The 14,906-nt window shown below is 36.1% G+C and overlaps 4 protein-coding genes across 4 annotated transcripts; 2 read left to right on the plus strand and 2 right to left on the minus strand.

Annotated features, from left to right (window-relative positions):
* Positions 1 to 2,596: 2,596 nt before the first annotated feature.
* Positions 2,597 to 8,185, plus strand: LOC122051536 (probable GTP diphosphokinase RSH3, chloroplastic). Its single transcript, XM_042612720.1, has 6 exons — positions 2,597 to 3,452; positions 3,537 to 3,722; positions 6,557 to 7,017; positions 7,105 to 7,263; positions 7,340 to 7,691; positions 7,766 to 8,185. Exons 1-6 carry the CDS (start codon positions 2,817 to 2,819, stop codon positions 8,042 to 8,044), a joined length of 2,073 nt encoding a protein of 690 aa, XP_042468654.1. The 5' UTR covers positions 2,597 to 2,816; the 3' UTR covers positions 8,045 to 8,185.
* Positions 8,186 to 8,342: 157 nt separating this feature from the next.
* Positions 8,343 to 8,917, minus strand: LOC122051538. The gene has a single exon (XM_042612723.1). It carries the CDS (start codon positions 8,841 to 8,843, stop codon positions 8,493 to 8,495), a length of 351 nt encoding a protein of 116 aa, XP_042468657.1. The 5' UTR covers positions 8,844 to 8,917; the 3' UTR covers positions 8,343 to 8,492.
* A 548-nt stretch (positions 8,918 to 9,465) lies between these two features.
* On the minus strand, positions 9,466 to 10,425 carry LOC122050284 (glutathione S-transferase T3-like). Its single transcript, XM_042611204.1, has 2 exons — positions 10,025 to 10,425; positions 9,466 to 9,868 (listed from the first exon to the last, which is right to left on the minus strand). The coding sequence occupies exons 1-2, from the start codon at positions 10,423 to 10,425 to the stop codon at positions 9,466 to 9,468; spliced, it is 804 nt and encodes a 267-aa protein (XP_042467138.1).
* A 1,167-nt stretch (positions 10,426 to 11,592) lies between these two features.
* LOC122051537 lies at positions 11,593 to 14,639 on the plus strand. The gene is made up of 4 exons (XM_042612721.1): positions 11,593 to 11,948; positions 12,930 to 13,082; positions 14,087 to 14,262; positions 14,356 to 14,639. Exons 1-4 carry the CDS (start codon positions 11,787 to 11,789, stop codon positions 14,450 to 14,452), a joined length of 588 nt encoding a protein of 195 aa, XP_042468655.1. The 5' UTR covers positions 11,593 to 11,786; the 3' UTR covers positions 14,453 to 14,639.
* The last annotated feature ends 267 nt before the right edge of the window (positions 14,640 to 14,906 follow it).

Here is a 14,906-nt window from a genome sequence, read left to right on the forward strand (position 1 = left end):
TATTATATTCTTCAAATAAACGAGCAGCCGGCGTAGCTGGGAAGAAGACTTTTCCCAAGACATTTTGATTTTAAATTTATCGAAGAAATGGTCAATTTTGAGAATCGTGTTCAAATTAGAATTTTATTCGATAAAGACTAAAATGGCGATACAAAATATTTTTAATTTCTGTTCAATTTTAATAAATGATTTTAATTTAATTGGTTAGTTTATAAAATCTTAAATGATTTTCCATTAATTGGTGTGTAGCAAACTGTGTACAATGAATTAAGTCGTGCTTTGATTTTATGTTTGTTTATTTTTTTTAATCGTGTTTGCTTAAGTTTAAAAACTCAAAAAATTATGCTTACAATTTGGTTAAAATATTTATTTAATAAATGAAATTTATATTTTGTTTTCATATATCATAAATAATTTTAAAATATAATTTTTTATAAATTATTATAGTATATGTATTTGAATAAAAATTTAACAAATAAATTTATAATTAAGTTTTAAAAAAATTAATAAATAAGTTTATTAATAAAATATTTATGAAATTTGTTCTCAATATTAACAAATCAAATTTATTAGTGTTCAAGTTTGTATAATTCTAGAAGTAGATGATTTGACATCAAATTATTGAGTACCACGGTGTAATAGAAGAGCATCAAATTATCATATAAGTATTCATAGTTTAATTTTTAGTTATAATATATTTATAGAGATTTTTTCAATTGTAGTATATTTATAAAGATTTTTTATTTAAATGAGACCCACAATTATATGATGCTAGACTTTTAGATTGCCCATCATAAATACATCTAATTTATCATAAAATATTTTCATAGAAACTAATTGATCATCTTAAATTCAATGTTATCTTCTTCTTCATTTTCTTTTTATTTTTTACTTTTTTATATATAGAAGTAGATGACTTTTCTATTCATCTATCAAATAAATTTAAAGTTAAATTTATAATTTCAACCTTTCATATATATATATATATATATTATTATTGTTCACTACCATAAGTTTTAAATTTATATCAAATGAATGTTGTCATTCTGAATTTATGTTTTTTCTATGAATTTACATGTAATAAGGTATCTAACGTTACCATTCGACTCATCGTAAATATAATATAGAAATTATTCATCGGATTTTAATAGATGACTCAATGTCATAAGTTTTCAAATTTCTCAAGGCTAATATGTCTTGGATAAAATTTGAACTCTCTTTACCTGAGCGGATGAAGTTTAAATCCTCTTTACTTAAGAAACTCATCTCACTTATGGTATTATCACTCAAAAGGAGCTATCAATTTATTAGTTTACGAAATGTCATAAGTTGATCTTGGTCATCCCATATTGTCGACCCCATAACAATTTATAGAAAGATAAATTAGGAAATTGAGTCCGAGGTTATAAGGTTACAAACAAAATCTCATATTAAAAATATATTAAGAAAAATTATGAACTTATAAGAAAAAAAATATGATCATTGATATGAAACTTTTTAGATAAACGGTGAAAATAAAACAATAAAAGTTTAAATTCTAAAGGGGCAATATCATATATTTATATAGATATCTTAAGTTTTTTTATATCCTAACACTAAGCAAGCAAAAAATATTTCTCTAATTAGAATTATATGTTTGAGCTGTAATGAACAAAAATTAGTTAGGTAGATGGATATTTTGGTACTAACGAATCATCTTTTATCAGTGTCCTTTGATGAATGTTAAATTTTATTAATAAAGCGTTGAAAATAAAAAATCTGATTTGTTATTATAAAAAAATATTTTAATTGTTTTTTAAAATGTAAATTCAAATGCCTGATCAAGTATTTTAATTGTTTTTTAAAATGTAAATTCAAATGCATGATCCTGGCCTGTCGCATTCTTCTCGATGATTAATTTATACAATTAAAAAACTTAAATATTATCTCTTTCATTAAATAGCATTAAAGTATGATTTGGTAAACATCAAAATTGCTGTCACGACTAAGTTTGACTAGTTCAAGTATTATATATACATCACTTGTATTATATTCAATTGAATTTGTCAATTTAATCAAGAAAAAAAATATTTTCGCCTTCAAAATCACCAAAAAAAAATCTTAAATTTATTCAAGATTATATAGTAAAAATTTATTCATTTAATAAGATATTTCAACTTGTTCAATTAATTGACTTTAAACATATTTTATTATTAAAATATAAATATATAATAATTTATAGAATATATTTTTTAGACTAAATCATTTCCGTTTGAGTAATAATAGGTAGTTACACACATATAGAATGTGAGCATATTCACCCCATTATATTTATGTTTCAATGGTTATAATTTGATTATTCAATTCATATAAAATATTTTATAAAAAATAAAATTTATGATTAAAGAAAAAAAAGTGATTAATATTTTTGACATTTTTAATTGTAATTTTGTAATTTTAAGAGGCATTTTAAAAAGTAACTATATCCTAAAGGGTAAAATGAACATTTCCTTTCAATTAAACAGCCTGTAAGTAACTACCAAACTAATCATATTCATAATCCTAAATTAGTAATCAAGGTCAATTTTGGTATTTCAACGACGTTCTTTTTTGTTCTTCGCCAGGGCAAGAAACCAATCGATCTGTCGCTTTCCAACGAACCAGAATTCGCACCTTCCTCCTCCAATCTACAGACTATATCTAGGGTTCCAATTCCGATTCCTACCAGATTCCCCCATCCCTTCCATTCTCCAGATCACGATCTCTCGGATAAGGATTTCCGAGTGCCGAGGTAGGTCGCGGAGAGTAAAAGTTCGATTTTTTCACCCGGAAGCCCCATGTCCGTGCCGGCGATCGCTCTCTACCCGATCCCGCCGGCTGGATCAGCTATCTATGGATTCCAGGACCTCGACATAAACTCCCGCGCCGGTGCCACTGCCCATGCTTCTTCCTCCGCTCCGAAGCCCATAGTCGGCGGCCTGTCCCGCATCTTCTCCTCCACGGCCGCCGCGCGCCACTCCGGCGCCGATGATTTTAGATACGACAGATCGGACGAGCTCGGGAGCTCGTACTCTTCATCTCTCTTCAAGTGCCGGGAGCACAGCCCCATGTCGGTGTTCCATGGCCCGTGCAGCGGCAGCGGTAGTGGATCTTCCAGAAGCCCGCCTCGGGCAGGGAATCCGCGAGAGTGGACCGGGGGAGATTGGAGAACGGGAAAAGATGGGTTCTTTAAGCGTTTCGTTCGGGACGCCGCCAATCCTAGCCTGGATTTTGATTCCCCCAGCTTCTATAGCAGCGATTTCTGCGAGGAAGAGTTGCCCTTTGGTTTCGATGACAGTCCGATGGATACGATGCCTGCTGCAGCGCCGTCTGCCAATGATTTTCTTGCAGAAGCTCAGTCAAGGCACGAGATTTTTCGTGAGGAGATCGTTGTCAAGGCTTTCCACGAAGCAGAGAAAGCTCACAGGGGGCAGGTCAAACATCTTTCTCTTATCAGAATAAATAATCCTAACATGTATAATGTGCTAAGAAGGTGAATTTCTCGTCGTTAATCATAGATGAGGGCAAGCGGAGATCCTTACCTACAACACTGTGTTGAAACAGCTTTGTTGTTGGCGAAGATTGGGGCTAATGCTACAGTAGTTACTGCAGGTCTTTTACATGATACGCTAGATGATTCTATGATGGTCTATGACCATATTTTAAAGTTGTTTGGAGCTGAAGTAGCTGATTTAGTGGAAGGGGTATGCTTATTCTCTCAAAATGTTCTTTTAAGTTATTACATCTGTTATATTTGTTGCTTATGAATTGATTACTTTTTGTGGAGATAAATTTGTTTTAGTTTCCTTTCTATCATATAGTATTGTCAATGTTTATTATAAAGCTTTGTGTTGTTGATTGTTGGTTTGCTTATAGTAAAATCCTCTATATCAAAGGCTAAATAAAGATTTGTATCTTGTACTATTTTATTATAATTTTAAAATAACAGTTTTGAATTCTTTGGTAATTGGATAGTGCTCTGAGTACAGAAATGTTGTTACTCATCCTTATAGTTCACTTATACAAATTTCATGTATCTCTAAAGAATTGTTAAATCAGAACTGCTCCATTCTTTGGTAATTTGATTCTCGTTTTGAATTCAGAACTGTTTCATTTTCACATTTATGATGTTTCTAACATTAATTTTCACTGCAATTGCATGTCGTTGGATGAAACCGATAGACTTATGAATTTGAGGAGGATATAAGGGCAATATATGATCATTTTAATCACAAAGGTGAACCCTGCTTTTTTCTTCCACCATGCCAGTACAAAACTTTGCAAAGAACGATTTAGTGAACTCTATAATTGTAAATGTAGAATAACAATGAAACAAGAAGCTAAATTTGTATCTCTTCTTGAGTGCTTCTAGTCTTTTTTTTTTTTTTTTGTGAGAATAAAATTGATGTAGATGATATCCATGAATATCTTTTTATTAAAGGTATCAATGCCGTTTATATCCATGACAGTAATGATCAAGAAGAAAGAGAATATGTGATATCATCTTTTAAATCTGACAAGAAAGATGTTTTGGTGACCACTAATGTTGCTTCCAAAAGGTTGAACTTTCTAGATATTTGACACGTGATCAACTTTGACATGCCAACTGAAATTTAGAACTATGCATATCGAATTGGACGAACTAGGAAGTATGAGAAAACAAGCATATTGACAACGTTCATAAATAAGAGCTACACAGAGAAGACACTCTTTGACTTGAAGCACCTACTGCAAGAGACAAAGCAAAGAATTCCATCAGTATTGACAGAGTTAAATGACCTAATGGCAGACGATGATGCTCTCATTGCTAGTGGATTCAAGGGTTGTGCATACTGTGGTGGCATTGGTCATCGAATCGGTGATTATCCCAAGCTACAACACTAGAAATCTATGACTATCACTGGTAAAAGAAGAGACTACTTCGGTTCTAGAGATTAAGCGCAAAATGTGACTTGAAACATCTACTGCAAGAGACAAAACACGATCAGTTTAATGTGCAAGTGATAAGAGCTAAACGTAATACCAAAGTCAAATATACTTTGTTAAGGATAACAAAATATCACATCTCGCCCTTATAGCTTCTAGAACCAAAGTAGTTTCTTCTTGCACCAGCGATGGCCATAGATTTCTAGTGCTCTAGCTTGGGACAATCACAAATTCGATGACTAAGGCCACCATAGAATGCACAACCCTTGACTCCACTAGCAATGAGAGCATCACCGTCTTTCATTGGCGGCTCATTTAGCTCTGCCAATACCAGTGGAATCCTTTGCTTTGCCTCTTCCAGTAGGTGCTTCAAGTTAAGGAGCGTCATCTTTGTTTGGTTCTTGTTTATGAACGTTGTCACTATGTTTGTTTTCCCACATATTTCCCAGTTCGTCCAATTTGATGCACATAGTTCTCAATTTCAACTAACATGTCAAAGTTGATCACATGGTGAATGTCAGTTAAGCCTCTTGGAAGCAAGATCACGTGGTGAAATCAGTGATTGAACATCCTAGATTCTATCCAGACTAAAACAACCTAAATAGGTGATACAAATGGGAAAGGAACAAATACCATGGAGGGGTATACGATCTGAGACGATGACAATGGTGTGGGCAATAGCAACATAGGCAACCATTTAGAGTCCTCGATTGATCCTCTCCTGACCAATTCTCCAACAGAAGGTGATGATAGGCCACAACACAAGGGGTAGTGGCGGCAGTACGGCGATGGCAGCAATGGCAACTTGCTGCTTTTTTTTGTTAATTTTTGTTGTTGTTGGTGAGCTTTCAGCGAAGAAGGGCGATGGTGTCGGGCAGCCAACGATGTGTAGCAGCGGCATCATGCAATGCGATCAGCGGCATAGGAGATTTGGAGGGAGGAATTTAGGGTTTAGGGTGGAGAGAAGAGGAGAGGGAGACGATGACAGGTTCACGGGATTGGGAGAAGAAGATTAGGGTTGTGGGAAAACGAGGCTGACCTTTTTTAATAGCACTTTTGCAAAAGTCCTCCACTTTTATTTTTAATATAACAGGTAGCTTGTTTGATGAGGGTATATAGTCCTCCACTTTTATTTTCTCCTATAATCATAATTTGAGTTTAGTGGGAAAGATTAACATAACAATTTTGCTGTTAGTTGTCATGATGAACATGTGTTTGTTGTCATGATGAACATGTGATTGTTGTCATGATGATCATATGATTTTGGGCTGATGGGTTGTCTGCTTCTATACCTTGTGCGAACTAAAAAAATGATAAACCTATGATTGTTGTCATGATGTGATTATCCCTTTGTTCAGTTTGTTCACATTGAATCAAAGTAATTCATAGTTTACTAGACATTCCTCTATACAGATCATGTGCTTCTACAACAAAGGGAATGAATTTTCACAAGAATTCCACTATGCAGTTTGCATCCTTATACACTTGGACAACCGCAATGAAAACTTTCTTGTGTTTCTCCAACTGTTTAATTTGGTGCATAGCAGTTGTATGACTAGAAACATTTTCCATAGTAGTGCAGAAGTATGCTAATAAATGGTTTCTATTGCAGGTTTCTAAGCTAAGCCACTTGAGTCAGCTTGCTCGGGATAATAACACTGCTAGTAGAAATGTCGAGGCAGACCGCTTGCACACAATGTTTCTTGCAATGGCAGATGCACGAGCAGTGTTAATAAAGCTAGCAGACAGGATTCATAACATGATGACGCTTGAAGCTTTGCCGATGTGCAAACAACAGAGATTTGCCAAGGAGACTCTTCTAATCTTTGCTCCCCTGGCAAGCAGATTGGGAATCTCAACTTGGAAAGAGCTATTGGAGAATTTATGCTTTAGACATTTGCATCCAGTGCAGCACAAAGACTTGTCCGAGAAGCTTCTGAATTCCTTTGATGAAGAACTGGTTGCCTCTGCAGTACTGAAACTAGGAAAAGCTCTGAGAAATGAAGGCATTGCTTACCATGCTCTCTTGGGGAGGCACAAAAGCTTGTATAGTATTTATTCGAAGATGATCAAGTACGTTCCCTAGATATCCACCTGCCATCCTTTATAAGTGGATGTAGCTATCAGTTTATTATGAATCTAACAATGGCTTCATAACAGGAAAAAACTGAGCATGAATCAAATCCATGACATACATGGTTTGCGGTTAATAGTTGAGAATGAGGATGATTGTTACAAAGCGCTTGAGATTGTTCATCAATTGTGGCCCAAAGTCATGGGAAGATTCAAGGATTATATAGTTCATCCGAAATTTAATGGGTAAGTTACCGGTGATCATCAAACTATATTAGCAATATTTTTTAAAATCTTCATTCACCTTGAGCATTACTTGAAGATATCGATCTCTGCACACGGTTGTCCTAAGCGAAGAGATGCTTCCTTTTGAAGTTCAGATTCGAACAAAAGAGATGCATTTGCAGGCTGAATATGGGTTTGCGGCACATTGGAGGTACAAAGAAGGAAACAACAGGCACTCATCTTATGTGCTTCAAATGGTGGAATGGGCAAGATGGGTCTTGAGTTGGCAATGCGCAACGATGAAAGTAGAAGGACCATACGAAGAAACAAACCTGATCAAACCGCCGTGCCCATTCCCCTCTCACTCCGAACACTGCCCTTATTCCTCCTACACTCGTCAGTGTGCCCATGATGGCCCTATCTATGTCATAATGCTGGAGAATGAGAAAGTGAGCTTTCCTATACTGTTCGATCAATTCGAATTAGCCAACCAACCATAACATAACGATGGATGTGATTGCAGATGTCTGTGCTAGAGTTTCCAGCAGACTCCACTCTGCTCGACCTGATGGTGAGAATTGGAGATGGTGGCTCAAGAGGATCCCCTTGCAGCTTCCCTATGAAGTTCGATCTGAGGCCACGAGTGAACCATGAGCCGATGAGTTACCTGACTCAGAAGCTCAAAATGGGGGACGTGGTGGAGCTCAGACCAACTCTTCCCAACAAGTCTTTGTCAAAGTACAGGGAAGAGATCCAACGCATGTATGAACAAGAACCCACTCACTCTAGTAGACGTGGATAGGTTTTATCTAACACTGATGTAATCTCCGATTTTCATTGTTAATCTTTTCAATTTGTTGATATAAGAATTAAGGATTTTTTTCTTGTAAAAAATGTGTTACGTGCAGTAATTGAATGCAAGATTTATATTGGCTTGGATGAATTTTAAGTTCTTGCTTGAATCTTATTGTACTGTTATGGAGCTTGTCAAAATAGAGATTCTAATCGAACTGTTCCGATTATCTATCACATCTTTGCTGAGTCGAACAAAAAGAATTAACGATCCTCATTAGTCATTTATATATCTTTGATTATATATCTGCTTTAAAATTTATGAAACTTTTATTATAATAATTCATACAAGAAAGAACATATTAAGCGAGGAGAAGGAACAGAGTACAGCATACATATCACAAAGATTGATCATTCGTAAGGAGGCGTTGAGTCCTTCATCATCTCAATCTAATTAATTAAGTGCGTTTCACCGGATCAAAGTTGGACACGGCGATGACGGCGCCTCCTATTGCCGCGAGGACGACGCCGCCGGAGACGATGCTGAGCAGGAAGTTCTTCAGCGAGGGGGAGAACCCAGGCTGCGCCGCCTCCGCCACCTCCGGAAGAGCCACCACCAGAGCGGCAGCTGCCACCGCCAGGGCCTTCTCCTTCCACGAGGCGCGCACCACGGCGACGGCCGCGCCGGCTCTGCGCGGGCGCACTGCGGCCACAGCCTTGGTGGGGCCGAAGAAGGCGGCGGAGGAGGAAAGCTTGACCGGGGCGAGGGAAGGGGAAGAGGGGATGAGCATGGTGAGCGCCGTCGCCATGGGAAAGTGGGCTGGTGGTGTTGCGAGGCGGTGGAGTGGAAGGGATAAGAAATCGGATGAGGCAGAGGAGTCGAGCCGAGAGGTGGGAAATAGATACGCTACGGTCAGCAAATTTGTGTCGGACGTGGCAGCTTTTGGTTGGTTCGAATGTGAGGTAGCCTTATCCGTCAGATATGCATACGTCAGCAGCATTTTTGAAACACGTGTCGACGTACATGTATCTACGCGACAGTCGTAGCCAATAATAAGATGACACGCAAGGTGAACGAACTCCACATCCTCTTCTTCCTCCTCTTTCTTAGAGCATCCACAGTGATTAAACCTCACTGTGAGCTCCTTCGTTACCACGTCTGCGCCACATCAAAAGTTAAAAATCTCACATCTCTTTCCACTATCAAAAAACCTCTCAACAACTCCTTCATGAGTCCCACATTTTTTATTATATATAATTTTCATTTATCCTTCATATTTTACATTATACACCATTAAATTTTTATAAAATTTAAATTTACCACTTGCTAACATGAAATAACATTAATAATTAAAAAAAACATAAATATTACATTGCATCAAATGAAAAGACATACATTATAATAATATATAAAAATAAACGTAAACTCATCTACACCAGGCCATGTCTCTGTTTAATTTTTTCCACCATTTTCTCATGTAAATAAAGTTGTCCTGGTATCATCTCACTGGTATCCTTCATAAGAATTTCATAATCCTTATGAAAGATCTCGGTTTCCCGCAAAGTCATTTTTTGCATTTGATATTCTTTAATATCTTGCCATTCTTTGTCGATGTTATGTTCCATTGTGTCGCCCTCTCTGGCTTTAGATTTGCCCTTCATCTTCGCTGCCTTTTGCCCTATCGGACGAATGCGGACTTCAGAGTCATCTAAATCAACACTTGTATCTGGATTTGATGTTGAAGTGTTTCCTCCTGACTCGGATGTCCTTACCTTCTTGTTAGAGTAATGAGCAACTGATTGTGGAGTATATTTCTCGTAGTCTTTGAGAACCCTCCACACATGCATATACTTAAAATCCTTGTTATTGTTGTTGGCTTTCCACATATTCAGTGCATTCTCCAACACATTTTCGTCACTCCAACCGCTTTGCCGATGAGTATAAAAATTATTATAAGTTGCAGAAAATTCATTTACCATCGGTGCAAACCTGTAATAATGTGATTTCAGAGGCTGATAACTTCTCATCATAGATCCAGTGGGGCGATGTTTGTTGTAGTAATCACCAATACGTTTCCAAAAAGCTTGATCCTTCTGGTCATTACCAATGATTGCATCAGTGCTTATAGTTGCCCATGACTTCGCAAGGACCACATCTTCATCGGGAGACCAGAATCTTCTTTTCGATTCATTTTCCTCCAGCTCAACTTCACGCTCTTCTTGTGATGAGTGTGGTGGCACCTGAGTTGCTGGAACAGATGATGGCGTTAGAGATTCTTTGTCGCTGATAGATGGATCAATAGTCGCCCTTCTAGATTCATTCGAAAGTATGACAGGTGGTTGATTAGGAGAAACCCCGTAAGGATAAGACATCCCAAGTTGGCTACCCATTGCTGACCAGTCTTGGGATGGATACATACCAAATGGAGCTGAGGCGGTGTTACTTTGATTCCACGGTTGAAAAAAATTTTGAGAACTTTGGGAATTTGGAAAATTTGGAGAATATTGTGGAACATATGAAATATTTTGAAAATTTAGATGATATTGTGGTTGAGAGAAAAATTGAGGATATTGGATATTTGGAGGAATGCGAGTATTTTGAGAAGATGTATTTCCTTCCATATTTGAAGAATTCAAAAGATTTGTAAAGGAAGTATTGAGATTTTCATCCATCTCGAATACAAATAGGGAATGAAAGGAAGAATTGAATTGAGAGCAAAGATAGCAATGGAATGAATGGAATGAATGAAATAAATCTCATATTTATAGATTTTTTATATATTAAAAAATTAAATTATAACCGTTGAACAACGGCTACAAATTAGCCGTTGCTCAACGGCGCTGTGCTCACTGAAATGAGAAGTAATGCTCATATTTATAGATTTTTATCCAGATTTTTTGATTTTTTTTAATTATTAAAAAAATAAAAAAAAAAAATTAAAAGAACGATATATTAAAAAAATTAAATTATAACCGTTGAACAACGGCTACAAATTAGCCGTTGCTCAACGGCGCTGTGCTCACTGAAATGAGAAGTAATGCTCATATTTATAGATTTTCATCCAGATTTTTTGATTTTTTTTAATTATTAAAAAAATAAAAAAAAAATTAAAAGAACGATATATTAAAAAATTAAATTATAACCGTTGAACAACGGCTACAAATTAGCCGTTGCTCAACGGCGCTGTACTCACTGAAATGAGAAGTAATGCTCATATTTATAGATTTTCATCTAGATTTTTTGATTTTTTTTAATTATTAAAAAAATAAAAAAAAATTAAAAGAACGAAGAAGCGGCTCTGCAGCGACAGAGCCGCTTCTTCATTTTAATCAAAAAACCTCCCTCCCACTATGAGAGGGAGGTTTTTCACTCATTCCACGTCACAGTGGGAGCTCGGAAAGAGTTCACACTGTGGTTGCTCTAACCCCTGCAATTTGCATCGCATTCTTCTCAAAAATAGCATTTTTTAAATAATTTAATTTTAAAATTAAAATAATTAAAGAAATCCGGAATAAAAACCTTTATTTAGTCCGATATAAATCAGAGCGAACGAATTTAATATAAATAAATAAATTCGATCAGATTCCGACGAATCCCGTCGGTGGAGTTGATCGAAAGTCGAAACCCCTCATTGAATCATCGGATTCATTCGATCGCACTCCCAATGCATTGATTTCCAGTTCCGTTACTAGTTCTCCCCCTCCCGTTTTCCTTTTAGGGCTGTTTGATCTCTGCAATCCTCGCATTTCCGATGGCTGCAGCGGCTTCGGATTCCGGTGAGGATGGCGACCTGCAAGAAATCCACGAGCCGGATTTCTTAGGCGAGCTCTTCAACATTAACTTAGTTCCCTCCGATCTGTTCCTCAAGTTCCGCAAGCAAACCGAGGGCTTCCGCGTTGGGCTTAATTTCAAGGTTCCCTGCTTGCTTCATCTAGTTTTTTATTCAATTATCATGATTTGATTATGATATAACCTTTTAAGCCTATGTTTGGTTATTGCAAATCCTGGACATAGAAATTAATAGCAGATCTTTTCTTACAAGGAATGTTATTCTTTGCCGCTCTGTTATTGCCAAAAATTTGATATTGTCGATAAGTCAATATTCGTCAAATTAGGATGTCTCAATTGGATTCGTTCGATGTGCAAGATGCATAGAATAGTTCCAGACTAACATATGAACATTTTGAGGATACAGCAGCGATTGGAATGGTTTAATGTTTACATTGTGAATAATATCTAAAGGTTCTTGCAGCAAGACTTTCAAAGAGATATTCGTGGCATCAAAGGTTTTTTGCTATATGATATGGTAGAAATTTTGCACAAATGAACCAATGGAAGTAAAGTGATGTTATTATAATCTCTTTTATGGTTATACAATGTTAACCATCAGACAACTTCTGAAACCATTGCTAGCTTTTTATAGCTTTTTCGAATGAAGTAGATCATTTGTCTCTCAACTATCTAAGAATAACAAAATAAAGCACCAGTGGAGCAATATTAAACCTTTATATTGTTTGGTAAACCCCATACTCGTCATCTAGAATTTTGTTCACAAAATTATATTTATTTGCTTAGTTTTCTCCCCCCAAATAAGACGTTATTGCGATTCAATTTGTAAAATGTTTTTTCTTTTCCTTTCTTCCTCTCTAGTTTTAGTTAAATTATATGATTTTTTTTCTTAAACAACTCAAATTCTATAACGTTCTATTTTCCTTTTAAGTATTACCTTATTTGAGTTGTTATTAGCCTTCTCGAGTGTTCAATTCGCATCGATGAAACCTTTCCAGAAGAATTTAATCTGTTTACTTGTGATTGTTGCACTTTTGTGTTTCGCCTTGTTGTTTGAAAGTATTTTCCCCCAAGTAGCTGATCACTGCCTCTTTTCTTGATTCAGTTTTGCAATGTTCCTACTAATGAATATCAAGCAGCGGTTGTTCTAAAACCCATGGCTTCTAATAAGAGGTGGAAGTTTGTATATGAGCCCTTGCATGGGGATATTCAGTTGCTCTCAAAGAAGATACCTCTTACTAAATATCTGAACATCCAGGTACCTGTTGTCTTTGACTGAAATGTTTTCTACCTTTGAAACTGCATATGAATGCATATTACTGCAGTTTTACATGCCCATAACTAAAAACTTTGAAGTTCATCTTGGATGTGCATACATTTGATTAGAATACATTTGATTGGATGGGCTAATTCTTTTAGGATCCCATTATCTATATTGTATCTTTTAGGGTGCCATCTTGAATCATGTGGCTCAATGAATGGGTTGATTCATTTAATAAACTGGTTAGATGAGCCATAAACAGCTTATGTGACGTGACTCGTATAATTGAATGTGTTATAAATACTCAAATGACATGACCCATTTAACAAACTCAAATAAATTTTAATGCAAACTTTTATTTATTCAGAAACTTAAAATATAATGCATTGCAGGTCGAGTTGTGTTGTATAAACAGGTTGTGTCAACTTTTGAGCTGCAATATTGGTAATTGAAGTGTCAATACCAGAACTGAAATGGAAATGCAACATTTATGGGGATTCAATGATTCTTTTGCACGATAACACATTCTTTAGAACGAAAATGCCTAATGCTAATTCTATTGATGTCTAGTTGAAAGTCAATTGGTCACATTCCTTTTCAGTACAGTATTGGCTATGGAAGTGTCGCTACTAGAACTAAAGTGAAAATCTCTAGTTAAAAGTAGATAGGTCACATTTTTTAAGTTGTCATATGGACAAGTAGTTCAAGAGTGAATTTGCTTGAAAGGGTTTCTAAGAAGTGTTTTCATGTGAGTTTGAAAACAAACAAACAAACAAACCAAAAAACATATCTCCGACAGTGCTCAGTGAACCAATTTTTATTTATAAGGTTTATTGAACTGTAACTTGACATTGGCTCCTTTGATGCTGAACCAATTTTTATGTGTTATGTAGACAATGACACTACTCAGTTCTGCTGGTCTAAGATATGACATAGACGAGGACTTTTGAGTAATCCTTTCGCTCCACATACAATTGAATAATTTATGCTTACTCGAACAGATCGGACTTTGTCATAGTTTCCATTCGAATGCAACTGGATGGAAGTGGAATCTATCTACATGCTTGGGTGGAGATGGTGTTTCCCATATCAGAAACAAATCATCTCTTGGTCTATGCCGGGGGGTTGATCTGAGGATTGGTTGGAGGGCAGATTATATACCCCCTGAGATCGAAGGGTAAGATTCTTGCTGCCTCAATGCTTCTACACTTTCACAACAATAATTTGTGAGCTGTGTTGTTTACACTCGATGTCGGTTAATTCTTGACAGGGAGGTTAGCACCGCGGAATCTGTATTAAACATGAAGCATGGCCACTTGCACGCATCAATAGATAGATTCGAAGCAATTTTCACCAGCACAAATTAATTTTTGCATTTAATTTTTTTACTTAATTGAAGTATCAAAGCTAAAAAAATAAATATCATTCATACACATAACATATGTTATGCCGGAGTGCATCTAGAGTAGCTGCTATGGATGGATACAATGTAGATATATATATATATCATCTTTCCGATATTATAGTAACACACGCAGTGGATAATTAGCACGATTCTTGCACTCAATGCTTGGAAAGTAAGTGTTGAACTGATTCTCTTTGTTCGATATCCTTATTCTTCGTTTGTCAAGGCTTGTTCATGTCGAATTGTGTGAATTCTTGTTAGCTGAGGTAAATTGCACTACCATAGCCAAATTCCAACAAGTGAATTTGATCTCATGTGACAAACAGTCTACACGAAGGAGGGGGGAGACCACACTGTCTATCGGGATGGAATTCGATCCATTCTGTCTCAACAAAGGGTGAGATTGCTCAAGTTTT

This window comes from Zingiber officinale, chromosome 3A, assembly GCF_018446385.1.
Source record: "Zingiber officinale cultivar Zhangliang chromosome 3A, Zo_v1.1, whole genome shotgun sequence".
NCBI lineage: Eukaryota > Viridiplantae > Streptophyta > Magnoliopsida > Zingiberales > Zingiberaceae > Zingiber > Zingiber officinale.

What these genes read in the sequence shown, in the direction of transcription:
- LOC122051536 (XM_042612720.1), top strand. Translation starts at nt 2,817, where the DNA reads ATGTCCGTGCCGGCGATCGCTCTCTACCCGATCCCGCCGGCTGGATCA. An exon ending in ATTTATTCGAAGATGATCAA is followed by an intron (nt 7,018 to 7,104) that starts GTACGTTCCCTA and finishes GCTTCATAACAG; the next exon opens with GAAAAAACTGAGCATGAATC. An exon ending in TAATGCTGGAGAATGAGAAA is followed by an intron (nt 7,692 to 7,765) that starts GTGAGCTTTCCT and finishes ATGTGATTGCAG; the next exon opens with ATGTCTGTGCTAGAGTTTCC.
- LOC122051538 (XM_042612723.1), bottom strand. Translation starts at nt 8,843, where the DNA reads ATGGCGACGGCGCTCACCATGCTCATCCCCTCTTCCCCTTCCCTCGCC.
- LOC122050284 (XM_042611204.1), bottom strand. Translation starts at nt 10,425, where the DNA reads ATGGGTAGCCAACTTGGGATGTCTTATCCTTACGGGGTTTCTCCTAAT. An exon ending in CTGAAATCACATTATTACAG is followed by an intron (nt 9,869 to 10,024) that starts GTTTGCACCGAT and finishes GCATGTGTGGAG; the next exon opens with GGTTCTCAAAGACTACGAGA.
- LOC122051537 (XM_042612721.1), top strand. Translation starts at nt 11,787, where the DNA reads ATGGCTGCAGCGGCTTCGGATTCCGGTGAGGATGGCGACCTGCAAGAA. An exon ending in CTAAATATCTGAACATCCAG is followed by an intron (nt 13,083 to 14,086) that starts GTACCTGTTGTC and finishes TTACTCGAACAG; the next exon opens with ATCGGACTTTGTCATAGTTT. An exon ending in ATACCCCCTGAGATCGAAGG is followed by an intron (nt 14,263 to 14,355) that starts GTAAGATTCTTG and finishes AATTCTTGACAG; the next exon opens with GGAGGTTAGCACCGCGGAAT.